The 23,820-nt window shown below is 40.6% G+C and overlaps 1 protein-coding gene across 3 annotated transcripts; it reads left to right on the top strand.

Annotated features, from left to right (window-relative positions):
• The first annotated feature begins 312 nt into the window (after positions 1–312).
• On the top strand, positions 313–16,077 carry ARRDC3 (arrestin domain containing 3). 3 transcript variants are annotated; one of them, XR_007245064.1, is made up of 8 exons: positions 313–1,151; positions 5,848–5,929; positions 8,167–8,314; positions 10,489–10,591; positions 10,987–11,243; positions 11,362–11,524; positions 12,331–12,520; positions 13,391–16,077. XR_007245064.1 is itself a non-coding variant. In XM_048503511.1 (8 exons), the coding sequence occupies exons 1-8, from the start codon at positions 872–874 to the stop codon at positions 13,445–13,447; spliced, it is 1,245 nt and encodes a 414-aa protein (XP_048359468.1). In that variant the 5' UTR covers positions 512–871; the 3' UTR covers positions 13,448–16,077. The 3 variants fall into 3 exon arrangements, 2 of the variants coding, with proteins under 2 accessions (XP_048359468.1, XP_048359469.1); XM_048503511.1 differs by having other exon boundaries at positions 512–1,151; positions 12,366–12,520; XM_048503512.1 differs by lacking the exon at positions 8,167–8,314 and having other exon boundaries at positions 1,094–1,151; positions 12,366–12,520.
• Positions 16,078–23,820: the final 7,743 nt, after the last annotated feature.

Genomic DNA, 23,820 nt, shown 5'->3' with positions numbered 1-23,820 from the left:
AAATTCCATTAAAGATTTGAACTAACCAGAAGACAAAACAGGGGAATTCTTTTGCCTCCTCCAGGGCAGTAGGCTTCCCTTTGATGTAATTCTCATTCGTCCCTGAATTGCCAATTAATGTTGTTTTCAGTTCCTTAAAGGGGGAGGGAGAGAGAGAGAGAGAGAGATCCTGCATACCGTAATGCAACACACTGTTCTAAATTGTCCAGCATAGCAGTGGCAAGACAGCTGCCCCAGCCTTCTCCAGACCCTTCCACGCAGTCCCACCCCTAAGCAGGCTACAATACTTTGGGGCGTCTGTGATCAACTGTTTGGAGCTCTGGTGCGGCAGCCCGTTCTGGCTCAGTACTTATTTCCACACTTAGAGGATTGATTCTCTTTTTAAAGCGACTGGTTGTTTCTTCTCGGGTTGTGAAACGCCTTCCTCGACGTTAGAACTGGTTTCAACCCACGCCGAAAGACAGAAGAGAGGGACGTGAAGAAGTCCCCTTCCAAGAAACCACATCAGGAAAGAGTGCTGCTGTTACACCTACTGTACAGAGAGGACAGAGCCACGCATGCGTGCTGGGCTTGTTTTTCACAAAGCTCTTCTTAAAGTGAGCTGGCAGCCAGCGAGCTCCCGTCTTTGTACAGAGACCGCAGAGCTGGAGAGCAGCTGTGAGCAGCATCTAGCGTTGTGACTTTTTAAGCAATCCCAATGAAGCGCTTGTAGAGCCCACACTGATCCTCCCTGCAGTCTTTTTCGCAGGGCAGAGAAATTGATCAGTGTTAAGAAAAGATCACATTTTTAATGAGATCTTGACTTTTCTTCCCCCCCCCCCTTTTTTTCTAACAGTATATTTTTATAGACTTTGTTATTAGAAACAACAACATGGTGCTGGGGAAGGTGAAGAGTTTGACAATAAGCTTCGACTGTCTTAATGACAGCAATGTCCCCGTCTATTCAAGCGGGGACACAGTCTCAGGAAGGGTAAATTTAGAAGTTACGGGGGAAATTAGAGTCAAATCGCTTAAAATCCATGCAAGAGGACATGCAAAAGTACGCTGGACTGAATCGAGAAATGCTGGATCCAACACTGCCTACACACAGAATTACACCGAAGAAGTAGAATATTTCAACCATAAAGATATCTTGATTGGGCACGAAAGAGGTAAGACTGAATTTGAATCAATAGCTCTAACATGATATTTGAACCATTTTCCGTGTGAAATGCCATCATTTTCTTTCTCTCTCTCTTGATTACTGTAGTCTGAATCATTGTGCATTGCGATCCTAAACATGTCTCCTTAAAAGCCAGTCCTACTAGATGCAACGACTTACCCTTTAATAAGGGTGTTTAGGATTGCAGCCATCGATGTATAGCTATTTGGTATGTAAGAGACTGGACCTGCTTGCGCAGTTTAGCCATGCATGTATGGGGCGTCTTGCAAAGTGTTTCCAGGCAAGACTTTCTTCAACTCTGAAACCTTTTCACCGGCACATAGAATTTACAAGGGTTTTAAAAAATGAATTCATTTTAGCAGAAGGCTGTTTTTCAGTCAGCCTACCAAAATAACTCAGACAATTAAGCCAAAAAAAATGGTTTGGAGATTTCTTAATACTGGGTTAGATTCTTGAACGAATAAACGATGGATGGAGAATTGTTAGCAGATAAAGGATTCCCTGCGGTTTATTTTGACACTTGCTTTCAGCACCCCACGTGCAGGACCGCATAGCTTTTTTTCCCCCTCCTGAAAGCTCAGTAAAGTTGTTACATTAACTATATTATTTTCCAATTCTTCTAGTTAGCAAGAGAGAGATGTAAAGCTATAAGGAGGAAGCCCCCCCCCCCGCCCCCCATTAGACGAATCTGTTACTAAATCAAAGCAATATTTCTAAGTTAGGGAGTTCTGAAGGATCTATGGTCTGCTATGTCAGTGGGGGAAATCTGAAAAAGGAAAGTAATTATCAGTTGCCTGGGGGTAAATCAATCTTCAGAGCCTTAATGTATTGTTTAAATGGTGCCAATGTGAAAGTATAGGAGACTCTAAGGTTGTTTTTCCGAAGTTTCCACCCTTTGTTAGAAGCGGTTCAATCCTGTTTGGGACCGGTACTGAAGAGAGGGAGGGGGTGCTCCTTCTCCTCACACCAGATTGGTTACACACGTCAGGTGGTTGGCGATGACTTAATTCCTAGCACAAGAAAATGTTCAAACTGGTTATGTAATTTTGGCTTGCTTTTTTCCTTATGTAGTCTTGAATATGCTGTAGATTTACTGCTGATATGGGAAGAATTTTTCAAGAAGGTCAAGGCTCTGGAGTTGTTTTGTTTCTAAGCCAGCGATGAAGTTGCACAGTATATGCTATTGCTTCCAATTCAAGCAATGTGTTTTATTGCATTCATGTAGTTCAGTGATGGTATGAGACTGGTGGGGGAATGCAAACGCTCACTACGGAACTGCATAGCAATACGTTATTTTAGTTCATTGCAAATGGTTACTGTGGAGCCGTATACCAATATGTTATTTTAGTTCATAGCGTTCCCCTAAATTTGCATTTAAAGCTGCTCTCCCCGTCCCACGAATGCCCCAAAGCCATTCATATTTATTTATTTATTGGAGGGAAGGAGGTGGAAAAGGTGTAGTTACAATTAAAATAAGCAGCCACCCTAGGAGGGGGCAACCATAATTGTGCTTGCACCTGTTAACATAGTGGCTGCTTTCTTTATTGTGGGGAGGGAAGAGAAAGGGTGAGCTAAGCGATCGCTGCAAGGCGAAACTGCTTTAAGCAAGCCCATCTTGGAACGACTTTTAGAACTAAAAGGCCTGGGTGAACGTCCTCAGCCCATTCACCTTTGCAGCCAGCAACCGCTTTGACTGTAACCCGCAGCACCAAGTCCCGCAGGCAAAGGTGTTTCAATGATTGAGTGGTAGAGGCAGGCACTTCTCAACCTAGCGTGCTCGCAGAAGCCACGCCCAGCGCTCATGCTGTCATTGGTCCGGTGGAGTTTGTTAGCCTGTTGCTAAGGCAATGCCTGCCGCTAATTGGACGGAGGCGGGAGGTGGGTGGGCTCATAGGGAAAGGGGGAGGTTAAGAAGCCCGATCTAGTTCCAGCCTCTCTCCGGTGGTCATCGGGCAGCGTGCGGGGTGCAGGAAGTTCCTTCGCAGCGCTGCTCTTTGTGGATCCTGACAGTCTCCCTTTGTCTCCGGCGCGCCCAGCACCCGGCAGGGCTTGCATGGCCTTCTGTGCTAGTCTGGAGGGACGTTTATCGCAATGACGGGATCCTGGCCACCTTGCACCAGGGGGCCGACCATTGTATGGCAAACGACACTTTAGGGTTTTCACTAACATGAACCAATCAACATGGCCTGTAGATAGGCGCCTAATTGAAATCGGGGGCATGGCTGGGCTTTGGCCGGCATTTGGGGTGTAGAACATCCAGCAGTAATATTACCTGATTTTGTGTGTGGGTGTGTGGCTTTCCTTGTGAAATTTACCCCCAAGCGTGCATTTAAAGCATATTAGTGCAGCCCACTTCTCCACATATAGACCCAGGAGCAGTTACTATTGAGTTGCGTGGGAGTTGCTCCCAAGTAAATCCAAAGGATTGTTGTCTACAGTATTGATGTGCTGTATCATGTGCAACGAGACAAGTTGGAGATGCTGCTTTTCTTATGCTCTGAAGCCACCACAAAGCAGCTTGATTTAAAAGAAATATCGAACGTAATTGTAAAAAGTGCAGCACTGCTCCAGAATCATACTTCAAAACCCATTCGGAACGGGCGAAATCAGTTAGCTCCATGCCATGCCTGTAAACCGACAACATGGAACTGCACTCAGAAAGGCGAAGCACCTCGGTCCACTTCCGTGTTATCCGAGTTGTTGCAGTCTAGGATGGGATGGGGGGAGTCAAGGGGAACAGGCAATGTTGGCGGGATTTCTTTATTTGATCTTCAACGTTCCTTTTGTTTTAGGCTCCCATCAGCGGCCTGGAATAAACCTAACTGCTTTACTGGTTGTTGTAGGCTTTCTGGGCTGTGTGGCCGTGGTCTAGCAGATCTTGTTCCTAACGTGTCGCCTGCATTTGGACACGGTGCGTAACACACTTATCTCTGTGATACACCTCTGAAGATGCCAGCCACAGATGCAGGCGAAACGTTAGGAATAAGATCTACTAGACCACGTCCACACAGCCGGGAAAACCCACCACAACCAGTTGAGTCTGGCGAAAGCCTTCGACAATACACTAATTGCTTTAAATTTTCCGGCGGAGTGGGAGGGAGGCTTGCTTTTTCGGGTGCCTCTTGTTTTCTCCGCGCCCAGTAGTTGGACAGCCGTCAGTGGCTCTCGGAAGCCTGTGCAGTTGTGAAACTTGCTCCGTTTCCACCGCTTATTTCTACTGCCCCAGCCGTGTTGCAAAAAGGCTAGTGCTTTTTGCTGCTGGACAGCCAAAAAAAGCAGCATTCCTCCACGGATACCCACCGCCTGGGGGACCGGAAGCCGAAGGCAAAGGAGCGGCTTTTTTGCTCCCCTCCCCTCCTCCTCGCTCATTCCCTATGACGTCGTCGACCAGCATGTTCGGTTGAGGCGCAGAGCGAATGCGCTGTCTGGGGCGTGCGATGTATACTGTATGCATATGAGCGGCTGGCTGGGGTTCTGCTCGCGCCGGTTTAGGCCGGTCCTCTCCTGCTCGAGTCTGGTCTGTGATTGACAGCTCAGCACTTGTTTACCACAGTTTGGCTGCTGCTGCTGCTGTTCCTATTGCTGGGCTGAGGGGAAACTGCTGAGCTGGCAGAAAGGAAGGGAAGGAGAACGAAGCGCAGAGAGAGAAGAGAGATTTAAAAAATAAAATAGAATTAAAAAATCCCACTGTTTCCTTCTTCCCTCCACGCCCCATACGTATAGACATCTTACATTTCTTTTATTTTTTTATAGAAGAGTTAACAGAAATGTAGTGGGTGAAGTGAACACATACATTGAAGCTCAGAAATCTACCTCACAATCAAGAAGCCGATTGGTGGGCTGGAGGGGGTTGCCAGCAATGTGATTTTTTCCCCCACATTTTAAGCTCTTACAATACAGTGACAGGTTCTATCTCTGCTCATATTTGGCTTTTTTTGGCCTGTTTAAATTCAAGGCCACGCCATATTTATGGGCATCACCTTATGTATGCTCACCAATTCATTGTATTGATTGTTATAATCTTTAGAATGTGCTGTTTAACTCGTGAGGAATTGTGTCCTTTTGGGATGTTGCCAATTGTATTGAATTGAGCAATTTGCTTCGTTTTAATTGATCATTTCAAAATGCCCTTCACAGGACAAGGAAGTTTAACATTTAATTAATAAATCATCCTTAGTGCACGGTGTTGGTTTTAATGGCACATGTTAAATAAAGCGCTTTGGATCAGTGTTATTTTTCAGTGCTGCGGCTGAGTAAAGAATATAAGAATTTAAAAAGAAAAATCTAGCACAGAAAGCACATTGGGGAAACAGTTAAATGATGCCCCCATGAAATAATGCAGCTTTGTCCTTGACTTTATAACCTAAATTTAGAATGTGAAGAGGAAAAGGAAGGACAGAGACAAGGTTGACTGGAAGTAATACTAAATAGTGAATTTAGAAATCTAGAAAGAACTGTTACAGAGACTAGACAAAATTCTAGGTTATTAACCACAATCTGGTTGCAAAGATGAAAAGCATCAAGGTCACTAGAACAATACAAATGGGGGTGTGGTTTGCAGTTTTTGTAGAACCCATTATTAACCCAGTGTTAGTCCCTTTTATTATGTAAATCAACCTGCGTAATACATGATGACATGTATAATATTCACAGGTGGAATAGCATATTGGGTTTTTTCCTCCTAGATGATGACAATTCCGAAGAAGGTCTCCACATCATTCATTCAGGACGGCATGAATATGCATTCAGTTTTGAGCTTCCACAGACGTAAGTATATGTTTGGTGCTGTGTGACAGAGCATACTGACATTAAATCCATATATGGAAAGTTCATACACTAAGATATGGGGGCAGAGAAAGAAAAAACCCTTTTCAATGGTCACCAAGATTGCGCTAGACTGAGCATGGTACAGGGGGCATCTTCTTAATCAACTATTAAAAAGAGGGTGCTTTTCTTCTACCCATGAAACATTGAGGCCAGCTATTGCCCTCCTGTCAATCATGCCCTTTGAAAACCTGTTGCTGAGGCAGAATATTTTATATGATAGCTCTGTGACCTATTTTGCTCCTTACAAATGGGACGAATTGATCATTAGTACTTTTAGAGCTGCTGGCATGGATTGCTGCTGAATTAAGGTTCCATAGAGCTGTATGGCTGATGGTTCAAGTTGAACACGTTGAAACATATATGCCAGACAGGCTTAAATCAGAGCAAAAACAGGATGGATGAGTATTAAACAAACAGCAAATGGCAGTGGCTCAGCATTTAAAAGAGTGATTATATACATAATCTGACAAAGAAGGAGGCTTGAGTTAGGTGGATGGATAGAAGGAAAAGAGCTATATTAGGTCAGAGAAAGGTAAAGGCAGCCTTCACACTTACAAAAACCATAATACAGGTGAATTAAAAAAATAGGAAACAGTATGTGGAGCACATTTGAAAACATGTTTTAGGATTGTTAACTAGAGGAAAGAGTCAGAGAACTGCCCTTTATATATATGCATACACAGTTCTAAACATATATAATTACAGGAGAGTAAATCAGGAGAGGTTGGATGTGATTGGAAGAGATCAGGAAAGACAGAATTGGGAAAGAAGGCAATTTTAAGTAAACCAAGTAGCCATAACGAGGGTACAGCCTAAGTGCTGTCACATGTTTAAAGCACAGGCACAGCCTTATTCTGAGTGTCTGTGTTTTGGTGAACTTTGCAAGTACTCAGCTTCCTGTAGGACTGCTTCCCAAAGTGGCAATATGATTAATTTGCAGTTAAACTGCTGTTAGTTTTGAAAGCTCTGTTTATAAACCTGTATGTATAATATAATGAACTCAGTTATTCCAGAGAGCAGCTTTTTCGAGGTTACTCATAGAAAACAGAATCTGTGTTAACTGATCAGCCTTGCAGGCAAAAAGAATCTACAGGGAATGTCTGAAACTGAAGTGGATTTTACAGAACAATTTGTAGAAGCATAACATTTAGACCAACAATTGGTTATCTTCATTTTCCTGTGTTCTAGAAATGGGATGGGATTAATGATCAAGGATTATTACCATCCACTGAAACTCTTGGAAGTTTATTTTTAAAGAGTGTATTTCTTATAGGCACATCTATGACAGTTGATAGTTGTATTCTGATATAATGCATGAAATTAGTAAGGCCTTATAATTTTAATTCTGGTCTTCTAGAGGCATTCATAATCTTTCTGTCTTAAACAGAATTGTTTGTTTGAATTGAAATTCTATGGTATAGAAAGGCTGCTGTTTTTGTCTAATAGTACTGAAAGGCAGCTGTATTTTCAAATGCCCATGAGAAGAAAAGGGCTAGACAAAAGAATTGTTTATGCCTAAACTCCTGTTCAGTCTGTAACTTGTAACTGTTAAGAAAAAGTCAGACACTACAGGAACTGAAGCAGCCTTTCCAACAGGTATTGTCTCAAACCTTGAAAAATTTCTACAAAGGAATAGTCTTGCTGACATCAATATGTTCTTATATATAGAAATTGGGCCCTTTTGGAGGTCAACTATGTTAAAGGAATTGGTTGGCCTCATCTTGTTTTAATACTTTGTTTGTAGCCTATTTCCAGATTGTAAAAGTGACCTCTTTTAAGATGAAAGGATCACTTAGCCTGATCCCTTACTTAATCAAGCTGGAACACCTGGAATTTAGCCTGTTTGGTGACCATTCCTCTAAGTGGGACTAAATCAGGCATTTCAGCTTGATTGGGCTACGAGTTGGATTAATGTATCCTTGTAGCATATTACAGTGCAAATCCAGAACAAATATGGTCATATTCTGTAGGTCTGCTGACCAAATCATTTTTAACTACAGAGATATTTCTCCCAAACTAACTGAACATTAAAAAAAATCCAGCAAATTATGCTTGATTATATATTATGATGCATTAACAGTACAGTTATTATTACCCAGACTGAGTGTATATTTACGTTAAACAACAAAGGAGATAAAAAAGATTTATTCAGTTTTTGACCTTTGTGTCCTGCACAGACCACTTGCTACCTCATTTGAAGGCAGACATGGCAGTGTGCGTTATTGGGTGAAAGCAGAATTGCACAGGCCTTGGCTTCTACCAGTAAAATTAAAGAAGGAATTTACAGTCTTTGAACATATAGATATCAACACTCCTTCATTACTGGTAAGAATTGACAGAATTACTCATTCTTTGTTTATGAAATAAAACAATAGCAACACATGGTCCCTGAAATATCAAAACCTGTGATAATAGTAGTTAAGTACAATGGAATATTTAAAGTATAAGAATATAATGACCTAGCAATCTGAAAGTGGTAGCATATTGTATTATTACTTAATCAAGTATTTTGAGCTGCTTATTCTTAAAGTAATATATAGTAACTGTTCTAGAAAAAATAACTTCTATATGGAACAGTTCTGTTTCTCTAAGAAAATTCAGTTGAGAATTTCACAGCTTTACAAAGCAAAATGTAAGCAAATTGTACTGCAGTGCATTATTTATAAGTCTTATGATAATTTGTCTAGCAAGTGGGGAGAAATGATCATTGTTCTGTATGCTATCATTAAATTTTTATTTTTATAATTAAGGATTAAAGCTTTCATACAATTATTTCAATCTGACCTAAACTATCTTTTTCACTCTTGGTTTTTAAATAAACATGTGAAAACAGAACATGTAATTAAAAAGTCCATTGAAACAGGGTTCTATATATGGCTAGAAATTCATGTTATCTGGGAGAATATCATAATTCATCTAAAACCAACAGAATATTTTTGTGGATTTTGGTGACAAGGGCCTTAACCTTCCTTTCATGTTGGATAAAAAAGATATCATTGGGAACAATCTTAACCCCCATTGATGTCAGCAGGGTGATCCCATCAACTGTGTGTAAGATTGCATACATTAGTAGGGTGAGGAGCAGTCCTAAAAGAAGGTGTATTCGTACCCAAGCAAAAATGCCATCTGGGAGATAACTTCAGTAAACACATAAATACCCAATGAGATCTCACTCAGGGTTTTGAGGATTTCATGCATTTGAGGATTTCATTCATGGAAATATGTCTCATTGAAGTGAATAGTGGAAGTGAGGTGTAAGACTTCGATCCAGCTGTCTGATTTAAGGGTTCAAAATTAACATGGTGAGTGTAAAGCCACAATGTTAAATTTAATTCTTTGGAATATACACAGAAAGATTTATTTCCACCTAACATGCTCATAGATTTGGAAATATTCTACTGATAGCAATGAAATTTATGCCTCAGTAACTTTGGCAGAAATTCTGTGAACACTGTCGCAGAAGTAAGCCCTGCTGAATAAAATGGGACTTCTGTGTAGATGTGTTTAGGATTGCTCCCTACAGTTACGATTACAACCAAGGAGCTGATCTTATGCAGACTTAGAACTAAATCTCACTGAGTTTAGCAGGGCTCGCTTGGGACTACAGGTCTTAGAAACAGGTCCTTTTGAATCAGTGAGACTTAATTTGAATAAATATGCATAGACTTGGATTGTTTACAGTTTCCTAAATCTGTGTAAAGCTTAGAACATCAATGTAATTAGATTGTCAATTAGGCTGTCAGCTAATCTATTGCCATTCTTTCCTATTCAAACACACATACCTATTCTTATTGGAATCAAATAAACATAGTTAAGATCAGGCTACAAATGTTTGTAGAGTGCAGATGTTAGTCCTGTTAATTCAATGGGGTTAAACCTAAATTTAAGTAATACCAGTTTTGTAAAAATAATGCACAGATCTTAGGGAAAACTATTAATTTGCCGTAGATAATGGTTTCCTTTTTAAGATAGATTTTGAAGAAGGATTATTGGAGAACTCATCCACTTGACTCATACAAATAATTTGATATCTATAAGAGCACAGCAGTCTTGAATCTGGAAGTATCACTGTTCTGTAATACAAGTTCCCTTCCAGATATTGACTGTCTTCTGTAGTTGTGAGACAGTTGTCAGTTCTTGTATCACTATTGATCACTGATAGTACAGCAGTGCAGTTCAAAACACAGTTACATCCTGTGAAGTCAATTGAAATCAATGCATTTAGAAGGGTGTAACTGCTTACAGTTGTCATGTAAATATATTAGGAAGATCAGGGGGGTGGGGGGAAACTAGTACAAAACCTCACCAACCATAGTTCCAAACTCTGGTGATAACAGAAACCTCATTTATTAGATGCTTTCTAATTTAATGCCTGGATTTATGATGAATGATTCTAAAGATGCTACTTTTGAACACATCTTTTGAAAAGTTGTAGAGATATGTAATTTTATACTGAACTAGAAATATAATTATGAGTATATCTGTTCTGTTTCTTTCAGTCACCCCAAGCAGGCACAAAAGAAAAGACTCTGTGTTGCTGGTTTTGTACCTCAGGCCCAATATCCTTAAGTGCCAAAATCGAAAGGAAGGGCTATACCCCAGGTATGCAATTCAAGTTCTTATGGAAGCGTTTCTTGTTTAAGAACAAAGCAGCCTTGTGGACATTCTGAATTAAGTAAAACAGAGAGCCCACGACTGTTAGTTAATAGCCATGTTACCATTTCATCTATATAAACTACATTCAGCTTATAATTAAGCTCTGCATATGGAATAATTTTGTTCCTTTGCAATTGGTGTGACTTTTGCCATCAACTTGGATGTGATAAAGGTTGCCCAAACCATAATCTCCTAATGGTACTGCTCCCACTGGGACTGCTAGGTGTTCTTACCATTATCCAGTTTTGTAAGGGTAATGCTACTAAACATAATAATATCTGAATTGTGAGATGCGTTCTCCTGTTTCCATCTAACGTGTCTGTTCTACTGTTCTATTGAAGGTGAATCAATTCAGATCTTTGCAGAGATTGAGAACTGCTCGTCCCGGATGGTGGTGCCAAAGGCGGCCATTTATCAAACACAGGCATTCTATGCCAAAGGAAAAATGAAGGAAGTAAAGCAGCTTGTCGCCAACCTGCGAGGGGAGTCCCTGTCATCAGGGAAGACTGAAACCTGGAATGGCAAACAGCTGAAAATTCCACCTGTTTCCCCATCAATCCTTGATTGTAGTATAATCCGTGTGGAATATTCTTTAATGGTAAGAACTGTGCTTGTCTTTCTGATGTTGAATGCACAACTACTGATTTTCTTAGTGGTCTTAACTGCCATTTTGATTGATGTTTTAATTGTTTTAATTGTTTGTTGTTAACTCCTAGGTATATGTGGATATTCCAGGTGCAATGGATTTGTTCCTTAATTTACCACTTGTCATTGGTACCATACCGTTACACCCGTTTGGCAGCAGAACATCAAGTGTGAGCAGCCAATGTAGCATGAATATGAGTTGGCTTGGTCTGACACTGCCTGAAAGACCTGAAGGTACTTTGATAGTATGGATGCTGTGTTGTTTGTTTTTGCTGGTTAGTTTATTAGTATGTTACTCAAACCTAAATTATCCACTGGCGGCACCGGAGGAATTCTCCACCTGGCTTTCCATGGTGTCATGCATTCTAACAGGAAGAGCATTGGTTTGGTTTCTTTCAGAAAAAAGTTAAGGTGGCCCCTAAACCTGTCTGGTTATATAGATTTGTATTCTGCAAACCACCCACCAATTTCTAAGCATATTTGCACAAGCTCTTAATCCTTGATCCACCATCTGTAGTCCCAAAGGGTCTTTGTGAAGAAAAAAATAATTACCAGTACTTAAATTTTGTCGTTTGCCACCAAAAATAGGAAGTGATGTAGGAATGGAGGCTGCCTTCCTCCAAATAGCCTTCCTCCAATTTAAGTGGCTCTTCTTCCAACAGAAAAGCCCCTTAAGTCAAAGGAAGGCTGCTTAGGTTGGAAGAAGTCTCCAGACTTGAGCCAAAAGGAGAAGTGGAGTATAATTTTTTTGACAAAGAAACTTTGTGCAGTGGAGCGGTAGGATTGGAGTAAGAGCCACTCTGCTATATGCATTTAGCCTCATATCTAGAGAGCTGATGGATGGAAAGAGTGTGTACAAATGGATGTACTGTGACCAAGCATGATGGTAAACTTTACAGTCCAGTTATAATGGTGCAAACTGCCCATTACATTTAAATCAAAAACTTTAGCTGGCGAGCTTCTCTTATATCTGCCTTATGCAAATAACAAGAATTAAAGGTTAATATACTTGTTATGTTATGTATTTTGACATGCATAAGAACTTGGTTCGAACTGCGTGTACTTTTGCCTTCAGCACCTCCTAGCTATGCAGAAGTGGTCACTGAGGAGCAAAGACAGTCCAGCCTAGCACCTGTAGCTGCTTGTGATGACTTTGAAAGAGCACTTCAAGGGCCATTGTTCGCCTACATCCAGGAGTTCCGTTTCTTGCCTCCTCCACTTTATTCTGAGGTAAGATCACAGTTATATTTCACTTTAAGAGGATGTTTATGGCAACTTTCTCCCAGGATTCATTCCAGAATAGATTATGAACAGCTGATAGAGACTGGACACTCCTCTCTCCTACCCCGCTTTCCCTCTAGGATTGCAAAACCCTTCCACATTCAGTTTTCACTGGTTTCAAACTCTAATTTTCATTTAGCCTTAGTATTAAGTTTGTGTGGTGCATATGTCATGCTACAATGCAATCCTGGGGGGTGGGGGAGGTAGTTGTGGTGATGCAACTTTCTAATTATCTAACTATACACTTTTCTGTGATATGTGACCCCCCACAATTGCATGTAATTGCATTGCAGTCTGAATATCGTTAAATGGAGCTCAGCTGTTTTAGTCCAGTTGAAGCCAACAGAATTATGCTGGTTGATATCCAAACATATCATTTGATACATTTTCCCAATTAGCCATCTCACATACTTTGGTTGTGGAATGACTTGGGTTTGTTTTTCTAAATTACATTATTTAGTGGGCATCCTATCACACACATATCTGTTTAACTATCAGGCATTGTGTTGCTTGTGGTTCTCTGGATTCACACATACAAAGGATTGCCCACAAGACACCTTGTAAATAAACTGTTGACCACATGCTTTCTTAGACCTTTTCAGGCTTGTTTGCTTGAAACACAGCATAAGTGAGCAAGCTAGGAATGCCATAAAATTCCTTTAAAATGCATATTGCCCAAAACAAATACAAGTACTCTGAATGTTTTAATGCAAACCATTGTTTTTTTCTCATTCAGATTCCATTACCAGTGCTTGTTTCTTGTCCTTTATTTTTTGGGAGGTAGTCCTATTTTTCTCTGTCTCTCTCTCTTTCATGCAGATTGACCCAAATCCAGACCAGCCTTCAGATGACCGGCCATCCTGCCCTTCGCGTTGAAGGAATGCCTCATAAGAAGAATTGACTTGGGTCTGAGTTGTATTTTTGCTGTGTTGAGGATAAGGGCATCCTTTTGGAGACACATGTTGAAAGGGGAAGATCTTGCCTAAGAGAAAAGATGAAATAACGAAACAACCTGTGATTATGCTTTTCAAGTCTACGGCAACATCATAGGACTGCTCTTCATGCTTGAAGACCTGAGCTTTCCCTCCCTGTCGTTATCTTGGCACATACTAAGAGCAGCCTTAATAGCCTACACTCATGTGTCAAAAACACTCACCGTGTTGCAAGAGGGATAACTTCCGCTTTTGATTTGAAAATTTGCACATGCTCGATGCTTATGTTGTGCGGTTCAGTGTCACTACAGCTATTTCTCATTTATGTTGGGACTGTTGTTACCCCCTTCTAACTTGTTTGTGGTCCGCACAACAAGGAGCAAAAGAAAGCTTTGAAAACTTTATGATGACAAATGCACTGACTTTTTTTTTTATTCAGAAAACAAAACAATATAGCCTGGACTTTTCTTGCGTATGCACATGCTCTAAACTGTCCCAGTAAGACTGAACTGTGAATCAGCTCTTCAGCTTGGATACTATTGTGGATTGATTACAAACATCAAATGCCTTCAAGCCAATCCTTGCTGTATGTTTTGCAGCCTACTGTAGTAGATAAGCAACAATGTGTGAGGGGGCGGGGGAAGAATAACAGAAGGAAACTAATAGGAGTCTTCTTCAAGATTGTATACCTTCTTGATTCCTTTTAAAAATGTGTTGCCTTTCTACTATTACCACAAACAAAAATTTTGTTACAGACTGCCTAAAATCACTTAATCTCAGGTGAACATCACTTGCCAAAATGTTGAAATGCTATTTGTGTTTATGTTGCACTGTTGAGTATTTTTTTCCTTCTATTTTTGTTATTCTATTTGTTTGGAAAGGGGGCGGGGCTTGGAAAAGGGACATGCACAAAGAAATCCATCCTTGTTTCTTATTATCTTTCTGTAACATGAGACTCAATTAAGAAAAGTCTGGTCAAGTTACAATGTTCAGAAAAGAGCCACCGGAGGTCAATAATTTCTGGAGAAAAGTTGTGCATGATTCATGTAGTGATTCTCAGAAAGGTTTCCCTGATAGTGAAGTAGGTAGAGGAAGTAAAATTATTTTTATACATAGTTATTTCATGTTCACAGATTTTGTACTAAGCAATTTGTAGTGAGCTTGGAAGACACGTATAGAGGGAGTCTTCACTTGGAAGGACAGTATATTTTAAAAGAGAAGGTTGTTTTTAGGACAGTTCCTCTGGTGTTTCCTGCCCAGATTCCTTTTGCTTCAAGAATGAAGAACTGTAGGGGAAAAATTGGTAAAAAAAAATACAGCTGCAAAATAAGGAGGCGGCCCTGAAATAATAAAATCAGTAGCCGTAGATAGCTGGCATAGAATTGCTTTGCTTGTGTAATTTAGATACCTGAAAGGAAACTCATAAGATCTTCAGATGACTGGGCATTAACTAACTTGCCTTAAGTATAAGGGATCAGCTGGGGAGTGATAGTTTTAGACCTTTTGGTACACAACTAGTACTTTGCCATCCATTGACACACTTGAAAAAGAAATATGCAGCTGATTTTTACCAAAAGCCACCTTGATGGTTAAGTGCAGAATGACCACATTATAACTGCTATATTGTTTAATTCTATACATGTTAATACATCTGGTTTATAGGTTGCTTTGCTGGGGTGAAGCTCCACTGACTTAAGTTCCATCTAAGGCTTCATAACAAATAGTGTAGGCTTTTCCATAAGTGGCCTTCAAGAAAACATGGACAGCACTTCATGTTTGAACAATAACAGGGTGAAAAATACGGCATAAAAATGAGTCGCGTTTTAAGTGATTCAGTTAGAGAGTTTGGCCTTCAGCAAGCAAACTTAATATACTGGATAATAAGGAAACTGAGTGATGAACATTTAAAAAACATTTTTGTGGATGTCCCTCTTCTATCGAGGATTAGAACATTTTGATGGAATGGTGGCATAAAAGGGCATTTGGTGGTTTTATTATTATTTTTCTTTGCTGTTTTTGTTTTAACCAACTAGGGAACAATTGCTGTTAAGCATAGCATTACATTTATCCCAATACAACTGAAATTTCCATACAAAGCAAGATTGACCAATATTGTAGTAATTGGCACTGCAGCACATCAATTTGCGATCAGTTTTAAAGTTGTAGATACTACTAAATTGTTCTTGCAAAAAACCCCACCTCTTTTACTCTTTTGTGGCATTACTGTTTATCCCTGATTTCTTAAAATATTGGTCAATTTCTGAACATTGTAAAATATGAGGTTAAAAGCTGTAGTTCAGAATTCAAAATAATTTCCTACTATTATTTTGAATTGGTGGAAAATAAGTAAAATCCAAAACGTTAGAAAAACAAGTGCAATATTTAATGTTTGCTTTATAGATTATATTCAATGGCTGTTTGTATTATATTTTTCTTTTTTATTTCCTTTTTTTTAGTTTGGTGCTGAATATGTCCTTGTAGACGCTGTTTAAAGAAAATGACACGTGGAAAACCATTTAATTTTTTCTATTGCCCTTCCTTGTTGATAATAAACTTTTTTTAACAAAAAAAGAACCTGTTTTTTTAATCTGAGGAATAAAGAAGTACAAGGCAAAAAGCAGACTCCTAAGCTAAGCTATACCATTCTAAAGGACCTAGAGCAGGGGGTCTCCAACCTCCAACCTGGGGGCACATTCTGAATACTGACACAGCATGGTGGGTGCAGCAGCAAAATGGCTGCTACAGGTGGAAAAGCCAGCCACAAAATGATCGCTTGACTTCAGTAACACAGTAACAGTGCAGATCCTTGTGCTGAAGTGGCAGCTGCTGCCAAAGCACCCTTTCTAGAAATCTGTACAGCCAATCAAAAGCAAAATATTCTTACTTGGCCCTGCCATTTCCTAAACTCCTTGGCAGGTACAAGAAAAAATGTTGGTGAGCTCCCACAGGCAACATGTTGGGAACCCCTGATTTAGAATGACGTACCTCTGCTTACTGTGGCCCTGTAGCTCTCTTAAGATTACAAGAGCACAATCTCTTCCCTCTGGATGACTGACGTGTACAGAGAGATTTCCCTGAAGCAAATGTTCTCCTCCATCCCATGCACATGTGGATAGTTAGCATACCAGGCTTCTTACGAGATGTGGGAAGAGTGTGTATGCTGCCTGTCTCTCTCCCCCTCCCACCCACAGTCTTTCTCCTCCACAAATTCAAGGACTACAGTCTAGAAGCTTGTAGAGGTATTGGGGAGGGTATCTCTGTGTCCTCTAGCAGCCCTTCTTATGTGTTTCTAGACTGCATTAAAGCCCTAGTACAGATGAGATTTGATCAGCTTGTTCACTAGCGACATTTCATCAGAAGTGCATCATTATTGCATGCTTTTTAAACCAAGACTGGAAGTAGTTTGGGGGTACTCAAACATCCGATTTCAGATTTGTAAGTAACTTTTCAGTTGTCAATGAAAATCTGAAATATATTCCAGTCATCTAACAAATTAAAATGATTTCCATAATGTTTTTAATAAATGTGATAGATGCTAAGCTAAAATGTATTCATGAATACTTGCTCAGAACATAAAAATGTGACCCCCAGACCTTTTGATACAGTGGGGACACCTTTTCCATGTCTTCAACCATGGGAGATAAAACTCTAGATTTTAAAATTGAACGCTGAGATTCTCAAGCTTTTGTCAATTCTCAAGGGATTCACAGAAGGACGTGAAGCTGCCTCTAAGACACCTCTACTTTAATATTTTAATTTTCAATGATTCTTGCCCTAAAATGTATTACTGTTTGCTTTGGTAGAATATTCCAGAATGTCATCTGCTCATTCCACCGCAGCTTAATTTCTTTCTATGGCCATAGCGTATTTACTATAGTTAATATGACGAGAGCTCTTATGCTGATCTGTTACTTAGTAGTTGAGATAGTAGTGGAGGGAACAGAAGCTTAAATTCATGATCACAATATTGATCATGTCAGAAACTTACTGATTACATAGGTATAGAAATATTAATACCTAAATAGTGTGACTAGTGAAATGTCAGAAGAATGCTAGTTTTGCAGAATAATCAGTTTCATATATCTGAATTCTGTTAAGTATCATGCATAAGCATTACATAAGGCTGCATATTCATTTGTCTTACAGCCAATTACAGATCCAAAAATAACAAATTCTAGATACCGTCTGCTAATGTATATTTATCAGTTTCATTACTGCTTCTTGGGGAGGGGGGAGCAGCCTTATCTGACAAATTGCAGGACAAACAAGCAGTGGATAAGGCCAGCTAAAAGAGGCATCACATCAATGGAATGCCACGACCTCACAGTGTTGCATTTGGTGCAGCAAACATTCCGGAGGTTTGCATTGGGGGTGATTCACTGTACCCCAAAGGACTTTGCTCAGAGAACACCTAAGGATAGTGCAATTGTGGGGTGCACCATTGCATGATGCCATGCAATGACCTTGACCTTGCTCAAGTCATGCATGGAGGTTGCAGAAGCAGGAATGGCCAATTCCACATGCATCCCTTTCCCCTTTGTATCAGTGCAACTGAGCACTCAGAAACAACTATGAAGTGCTAAATTCTATGGCTCTATGAGAACACTGGCATGGTAAAAGAAACTATGCTATGTATCAACCATATAGTAGCCTAACCTGATAGAGCATTGTTCTGGTCTTATTTCACTGCCTTGTACACTCAGAATTTAACATCTTTTATGTAGGAGGGTATTCTGGGAAAACCCAGGCACAGAGCTACATGCTGAGGATTTTATGGAAACCTACTTAGTTAGCAGAATCTTAGCAGCAGCCTAGACCTGAATCTGACCTTGGACAATGAATGCGGTTTATCAGGGGAATGCGGAAAAATAACCCTAACCTAACCCATTTGTTGCCAAAATACTACCTTGAGAACTACAGTATGCTATTTTTAGAGCCAGACTCGTATATTTTGAGCCTGGGTGTAATGCTGTTCACGGCTCAGTAGAAGCCAAATGCTACATAAGATTGTGTCTGGTTGTGTATTTCTGACAGGACATATTTCATAACGCAAATAAGTGGGACTGGTGTTGAATGTCAAAAGCATTTCTGCACTGTGAAGACTGATGGAAATGTTATGGGGTCTTCTGGGTGTAGAGGCAGCCAAGGTCAGGCTCCAGCTGAGAATTGCCCCATTCCTTAGTGTTTCACTCCCCCATCACCCTACCTTTTAATTACAATCCTCTGCCTTCTACTGTATCACTGTTGTATGACTCCCTCTGCATTAGCTACCAGCTCTTGGACCTTAAGTGCTGGAACTGCAGGTTGGCCAAAATCTCTTCATGAACTATCACTAAATGCTAGCTTCATATCTCCCATTAGAATCCAGTGAGAATTCTCTGAGGATGAGCAGGGAAGAATTCATTTCAAACAGAAAAGATGCAGAAACAGATTTTGTTTGGCCCAAATGGTTCAGAAGATGACCGTGACAAAATGAATTCATCTCCACTTGGTTCAGAAGATGACTGTGGCAAAATGAATTCATCTCCACTTGGTTCAGAAGATGACTGTGGCAAAATGAATTCATCTCCACTATCAAGCCCTCACCTGTCAAGGGGATAGTGAAGCTTGGTCCTCCACAACATCTCTTCAACGACCAGCCATGCAATGAGAATCTACCTCACAGAATGCAGTAAATACATTTATTTGTATTCCATTTTTCTCTCAAATGGGGACCAAACATGGCTAACGATACAAGAAGAAGAAGAGTTTGGATTTATATCCCCCCTTTCTCTCCTGCAGGAGACTCAAAGGGGCTTACAATCTCCTTGCCCTTCCCCCCTCACAACAAACACCCTGTGAGGTAGGTGGGGCTGAGAGAGCTCAGAAGAACTGTGACTAGCCCAAGGTCACCCAGTTGGAGTGTGTGGGAGTGTACAGGCTAATCTGAATTCCCCAGATAAGCCTCCACAGCTCAGGCGGCAGAGCTGGGAATCAAACCCGGTTCCTCCAGATTAGATACATGAGCTCTTAACCTCCTACGCCACTGCTGCTCGATAAACGATAAACTAAAAGGGGGAAAGGCTTTTGAGTGCCTCCACAGGATTCAGGCAGCCAGGTACAGTGCTGCTGCCATGCCGCCATGCCATCTCCAAAGAGCTTCCAGGCAGCACAGGGAGGCAGCAAATGCCAGAAACTCCCCAGCCACCAGAAAGCCCTCCATAGCCCAAAACAGACTTGTCCAAGGGCTACCCTGGGGTGTTCCTGGCTCCAAAACTGGTGGAAGCCCAGTAAAGTCGGCTGAGATGTATTTATTTTGTGCATTTTGATCCAGTCTTCTTCCATGGAGGTAAGAGTGACATACATAGTTCCTCGCCTCCTTTTTATCCTCACAACAACCTTGAGTTGCAGGGTGCACTAAGAGAGATCAACTGGCTGAAGGCTACTCAGCAAATTTCTTAGTAAGTAGAGATTTGAACCTGTGTTTTTTCTGTCACCACTTTAATCACTACCCCACAGATTCTATTTTGGAGTAGTTCTCTCAGAACCCTTTCAGCCCCACCTGCTTCACAAGGTGCCTATTGTGGAGCAAGAAAGGGAATGTGATAGTAAGCTACACTGAGACTTTTTAAGATACAGAAAAGCTGGGTAGAAAAATCTACTGTTCTTCTCGCTGCTTGGGAATCTAGAACAAGCTGCAGATTGTGAAAAACAGACCTGCAGATTGTGAAAAACAGACACTTCTCTTTCAAAAAGGGGGTCTCTGGAGCCTGATAAAAGAACCGTCAGACTGTAGATTCTCTGAAGAAGAAACACCCAGCAAAAACCCTTCCATTCAAATTCCATCTGCAAGAAGCTACCTCTGACTCTTGCAAATGCTACGAAAAAGCAAGCACTAGATGAGCAACACTTTCACAATATGATTCCAGTCTATTAATGACACAAGACATAGCCCTTGCAAGTTCAAACAAGGACATTCCGGCTTCAGACACATGTTGTGTTTTTTAACCTTATAAGAAGATGTTTTGTTTCCCTGGCTCATAGATCTTTCTAAATATGGTGGCATTTCTAATAAGGGGTATCAAAACATTATAGGATTATTTGCGGATGCTCAGAATTTTACTAAAGCGTTAAAACAAAGCAGGGGTTGATTTTATGTTTTTTTTGCCAGGACTGATATAACACTGTTGACAATAGCGAAAGTAAATGTTCCTGGGTAGGGTGCTACTTTAGTAGCTAAAGAAAACCCTCTCGGAAGCCAGCAGACAAGGAAAGATGTGAGAAAAGGGAGGGACAATTAATGGCATAAATAGCTGGAAAGAAAACTAAAATGTAGGCAGATGCATTAAGAGAAGTCTGATTGTGCCCTGCAAGGAAATGACCCTCCTGAGAGAAGACCTGTTGCTCATATGTTGAAAAGCAATAGATATTAGCAGTCTAGCCTCAATGTCACTCAAGAAGGCCAAAGCATTTGCAAGGGTAAGCCTTGACTTCCAGACCAATGTATTCGTTATTGTTGACTGAACTGATTCAGCCATGATCTTCAGTACAACGCTGAAAGTGTCCAAGTTTCCACTGGTGGGCAACATATATTTTTCTACATCAACACACTCCAGAGCCAAGACAGATCAAGTAACTGTGATGATGGGTTTGGGTTTTTTGTGTGTGATTTTCAGAATAGGCTAGTAAATGCCACATATCTGGGACAAAAAGAGACAAGGCTGACTTTCTATTTAGAGTTGTACTAAGCAAATCACATGTCTGTTTGTATATGATTTAAGTGGAAAGGGTTGATAATGGCAGTTTACATACAACTGGAGGGAAATGCCTCACTGTGTCCTCACAGCCAGGCCCACATGTCTGCTTGCTTACATTGACTTTCATGCATTAGGGCAGCCTGATAATATTCACAGTTGATGTTTCCCTATTCTAGAATCCTGTTCAAATTGCAAGAGTAACCGTGGAGAGAGGTCCAAATGATTGCAGGCATTCAAATAAATATCTTAGACCAGTGGTTCTCAACCTGTGGGTCGGGACCCCTTTGGGGGTCGAACGACCCTTTCACAGGGGTCGCCTAAGACTCTCTGCATCAGTGTTCTCCATCTGTAAAATGGATGAATGTTAGGGTTGGGGGTCACCACAACGTGAGGAACTGTATTAAAGGGTGGCGGCATTAGGAAGGTTGAGAACCACTGTCTTAGACGCAAATGGCTGTGGAAAACAAGCTGAATGATGAAACCCACAACAATCTCCCCGCCCCCTTACTTACAGAATCCTTCTAATAAATAGGGTTGCCTACCTCCAATTGGTGACTGGAGCTCTCTTGATCTTACAACTAATCTCTAGGTGACATAAATCAGTTCACTTGGATAAAGTGTCTGCTCTAGAAGATAGACTTTATGGCATTATATACTCCACTGAAATTCCTCCCCTCCCCAAACTCTGCCCTGTTCAAGCTCCACCCCCCCACCCCACCCCCAAATCTCCAGGTATTTCCCACCATGGAGCTGGCAACGCTACTAATAAGATGTATTGTATGGATTGTGTTCTTGTTTGGGGGTTTTACAAAACCCTGAACCAAGAAAAAAGCAGGGGACAAATATTTTTAATACAGACTACATTAAAACTCAAGTGATGAACTGTTGTATGTTCACATAAATATAGAAATGAAAGGCATTCTCAGAGGTACTTTCACGGGGATGGTCAGATGTACTTCATTTGCTGCTAATAGCAACACTATTTATATATTTAGTGGGTTGACAGCAATTACTGCACATGATCGACACTGTGTTATTTTGCTAATCCATCAAAGGAGAAAAATGTTCAGACTCTCTAACTTCTGGGTTTCTGTTGGATGAATCGCAGAAAGGGGAGTTAACTGAAAAGGAGTCGACACAACATGAAATAAGAACATGAATAGAAAAGAAGTATGGGAGAAAGCTACATATACATACCATTTGATTCAGCAATTCTATGAGAGACTCTTCCTCCAGAATTAGCAGACGCCTCTGGAAGAATGATTTACTGCTTACCTATCTCACCCCTGGACTGGAAAAATGTACAACTATTAGTGAAAAGGATGTGCACAGTGCAATCACAGACATCCTGAAATCATAAGCATAGTCTGCAATCATAGCAGAAAACATTTTGTCTGTTTATCATTCATAGAGTTGCTCTTGGAAGAATGTTTAGATCATTGCTAGTCTGTGCTACATCAAATCCATGCTTCTCTTTTCCATGAAAACTTTGACGCAGGCTTTGAGGATGGTGCATTCAAATGGCAAGGCTATTACTAGCTGAACAAAGAAAGACCTTTGGTGCAATCATTTGGCAACCTGTTTGCTTGTGCTGTGTTGTTGTCATGCAAAAACTCATTGAGATAACCAAATCAGTTTAATTTTCAAGTAGCAGCTTGATCATTTTAAACAAACGTACACACAGTGTGATGCCTCCCTGGAACACAACTCAACTGGTTTTGTTGCCTTCCATGAACATGGATTTCTGCCTACTCTTGAGACTTGCCAGCAGGTTTTTCCGATTTAGGATTCCAGTCGCTATGACAATACACTAAACTTTGAAAGCCTGTCTGTAGGGTACTGCTTTCTTTCAGAGCAGTAAAATCTAGGTAGGAGAAGTGTTCTAAACATAACACCAACTTGAAAATGGAACCAATTCCCGAATGTGATGCTTTCCCTTGTGGAAGTCTTCATGCAGAGGATGTATGTGTATCTGTTGGGCATTCTCTAGTATTGAATTTCCTGCATTGAGCAGTAGGTTGAACTAGATGACCTGTAAGGCCTTTTCAGCTCTATGATTACCTTTGATTATGAATGCCCACACTTGGAGATTAAGATGGTTAATCAAGAGCAGGACTACTATAATCTTCTGTGGGGATTGCAGTTGTTGGTCTTTTTAGCCCCATCCAGATGTGTAACTCTAGCAATACAGAAAGTTCCTGCTAACCAAAAGAAGGCGGAAAGAGCTGATAAGGCCTGACTACTGGTACAAGCTTACCAAAGAAACACGCTTAAGCCCAATTAGATATTCGGATTCAAATTGTACTTCAGACTGGAGATGAGGAGTTACATGGCACAGCAGTAAACCATATGTTTTGTATGCAAAATGTCTCAGGTTTAACTTCTGGTATCTCTAGTTACTCAGGTAGCAGATGCTGGTTATGATCCTGAAGGGCAACAACCAGTCAGAGAAGCCAACACTGAGTCAATGAACTATGCAACAAACATTGATAGATCTATAAAGAGAAGCATTTAAACATGTCATCTTCTATGTATGTGTGTGTATGTGTACATACACACAGGGGGTAGTGGGGCCTAGATA

Source organism: Sphaerodactylus townsendi, linkage group LG07 (assembly GCF_021028975.2).
Source record: "Sphaerodactylus townsendi isolate TG3544 linkage group LG07, MPM_Stown_v2.3, whole genome shotgun sequence".
Lineage (NCBI taxonomy): Eukaryota > Metazoa > Chordata > Lepidosauria > Squamata > Sphaerodactylidae > Sphaerodactylus > Sphaerodactylus townsendi.
The sequence above is the reverse complement of the archived record's forward strand: the minus strand, read 5'-3'. Positions and strand labels throughout refer to the sequence as shown.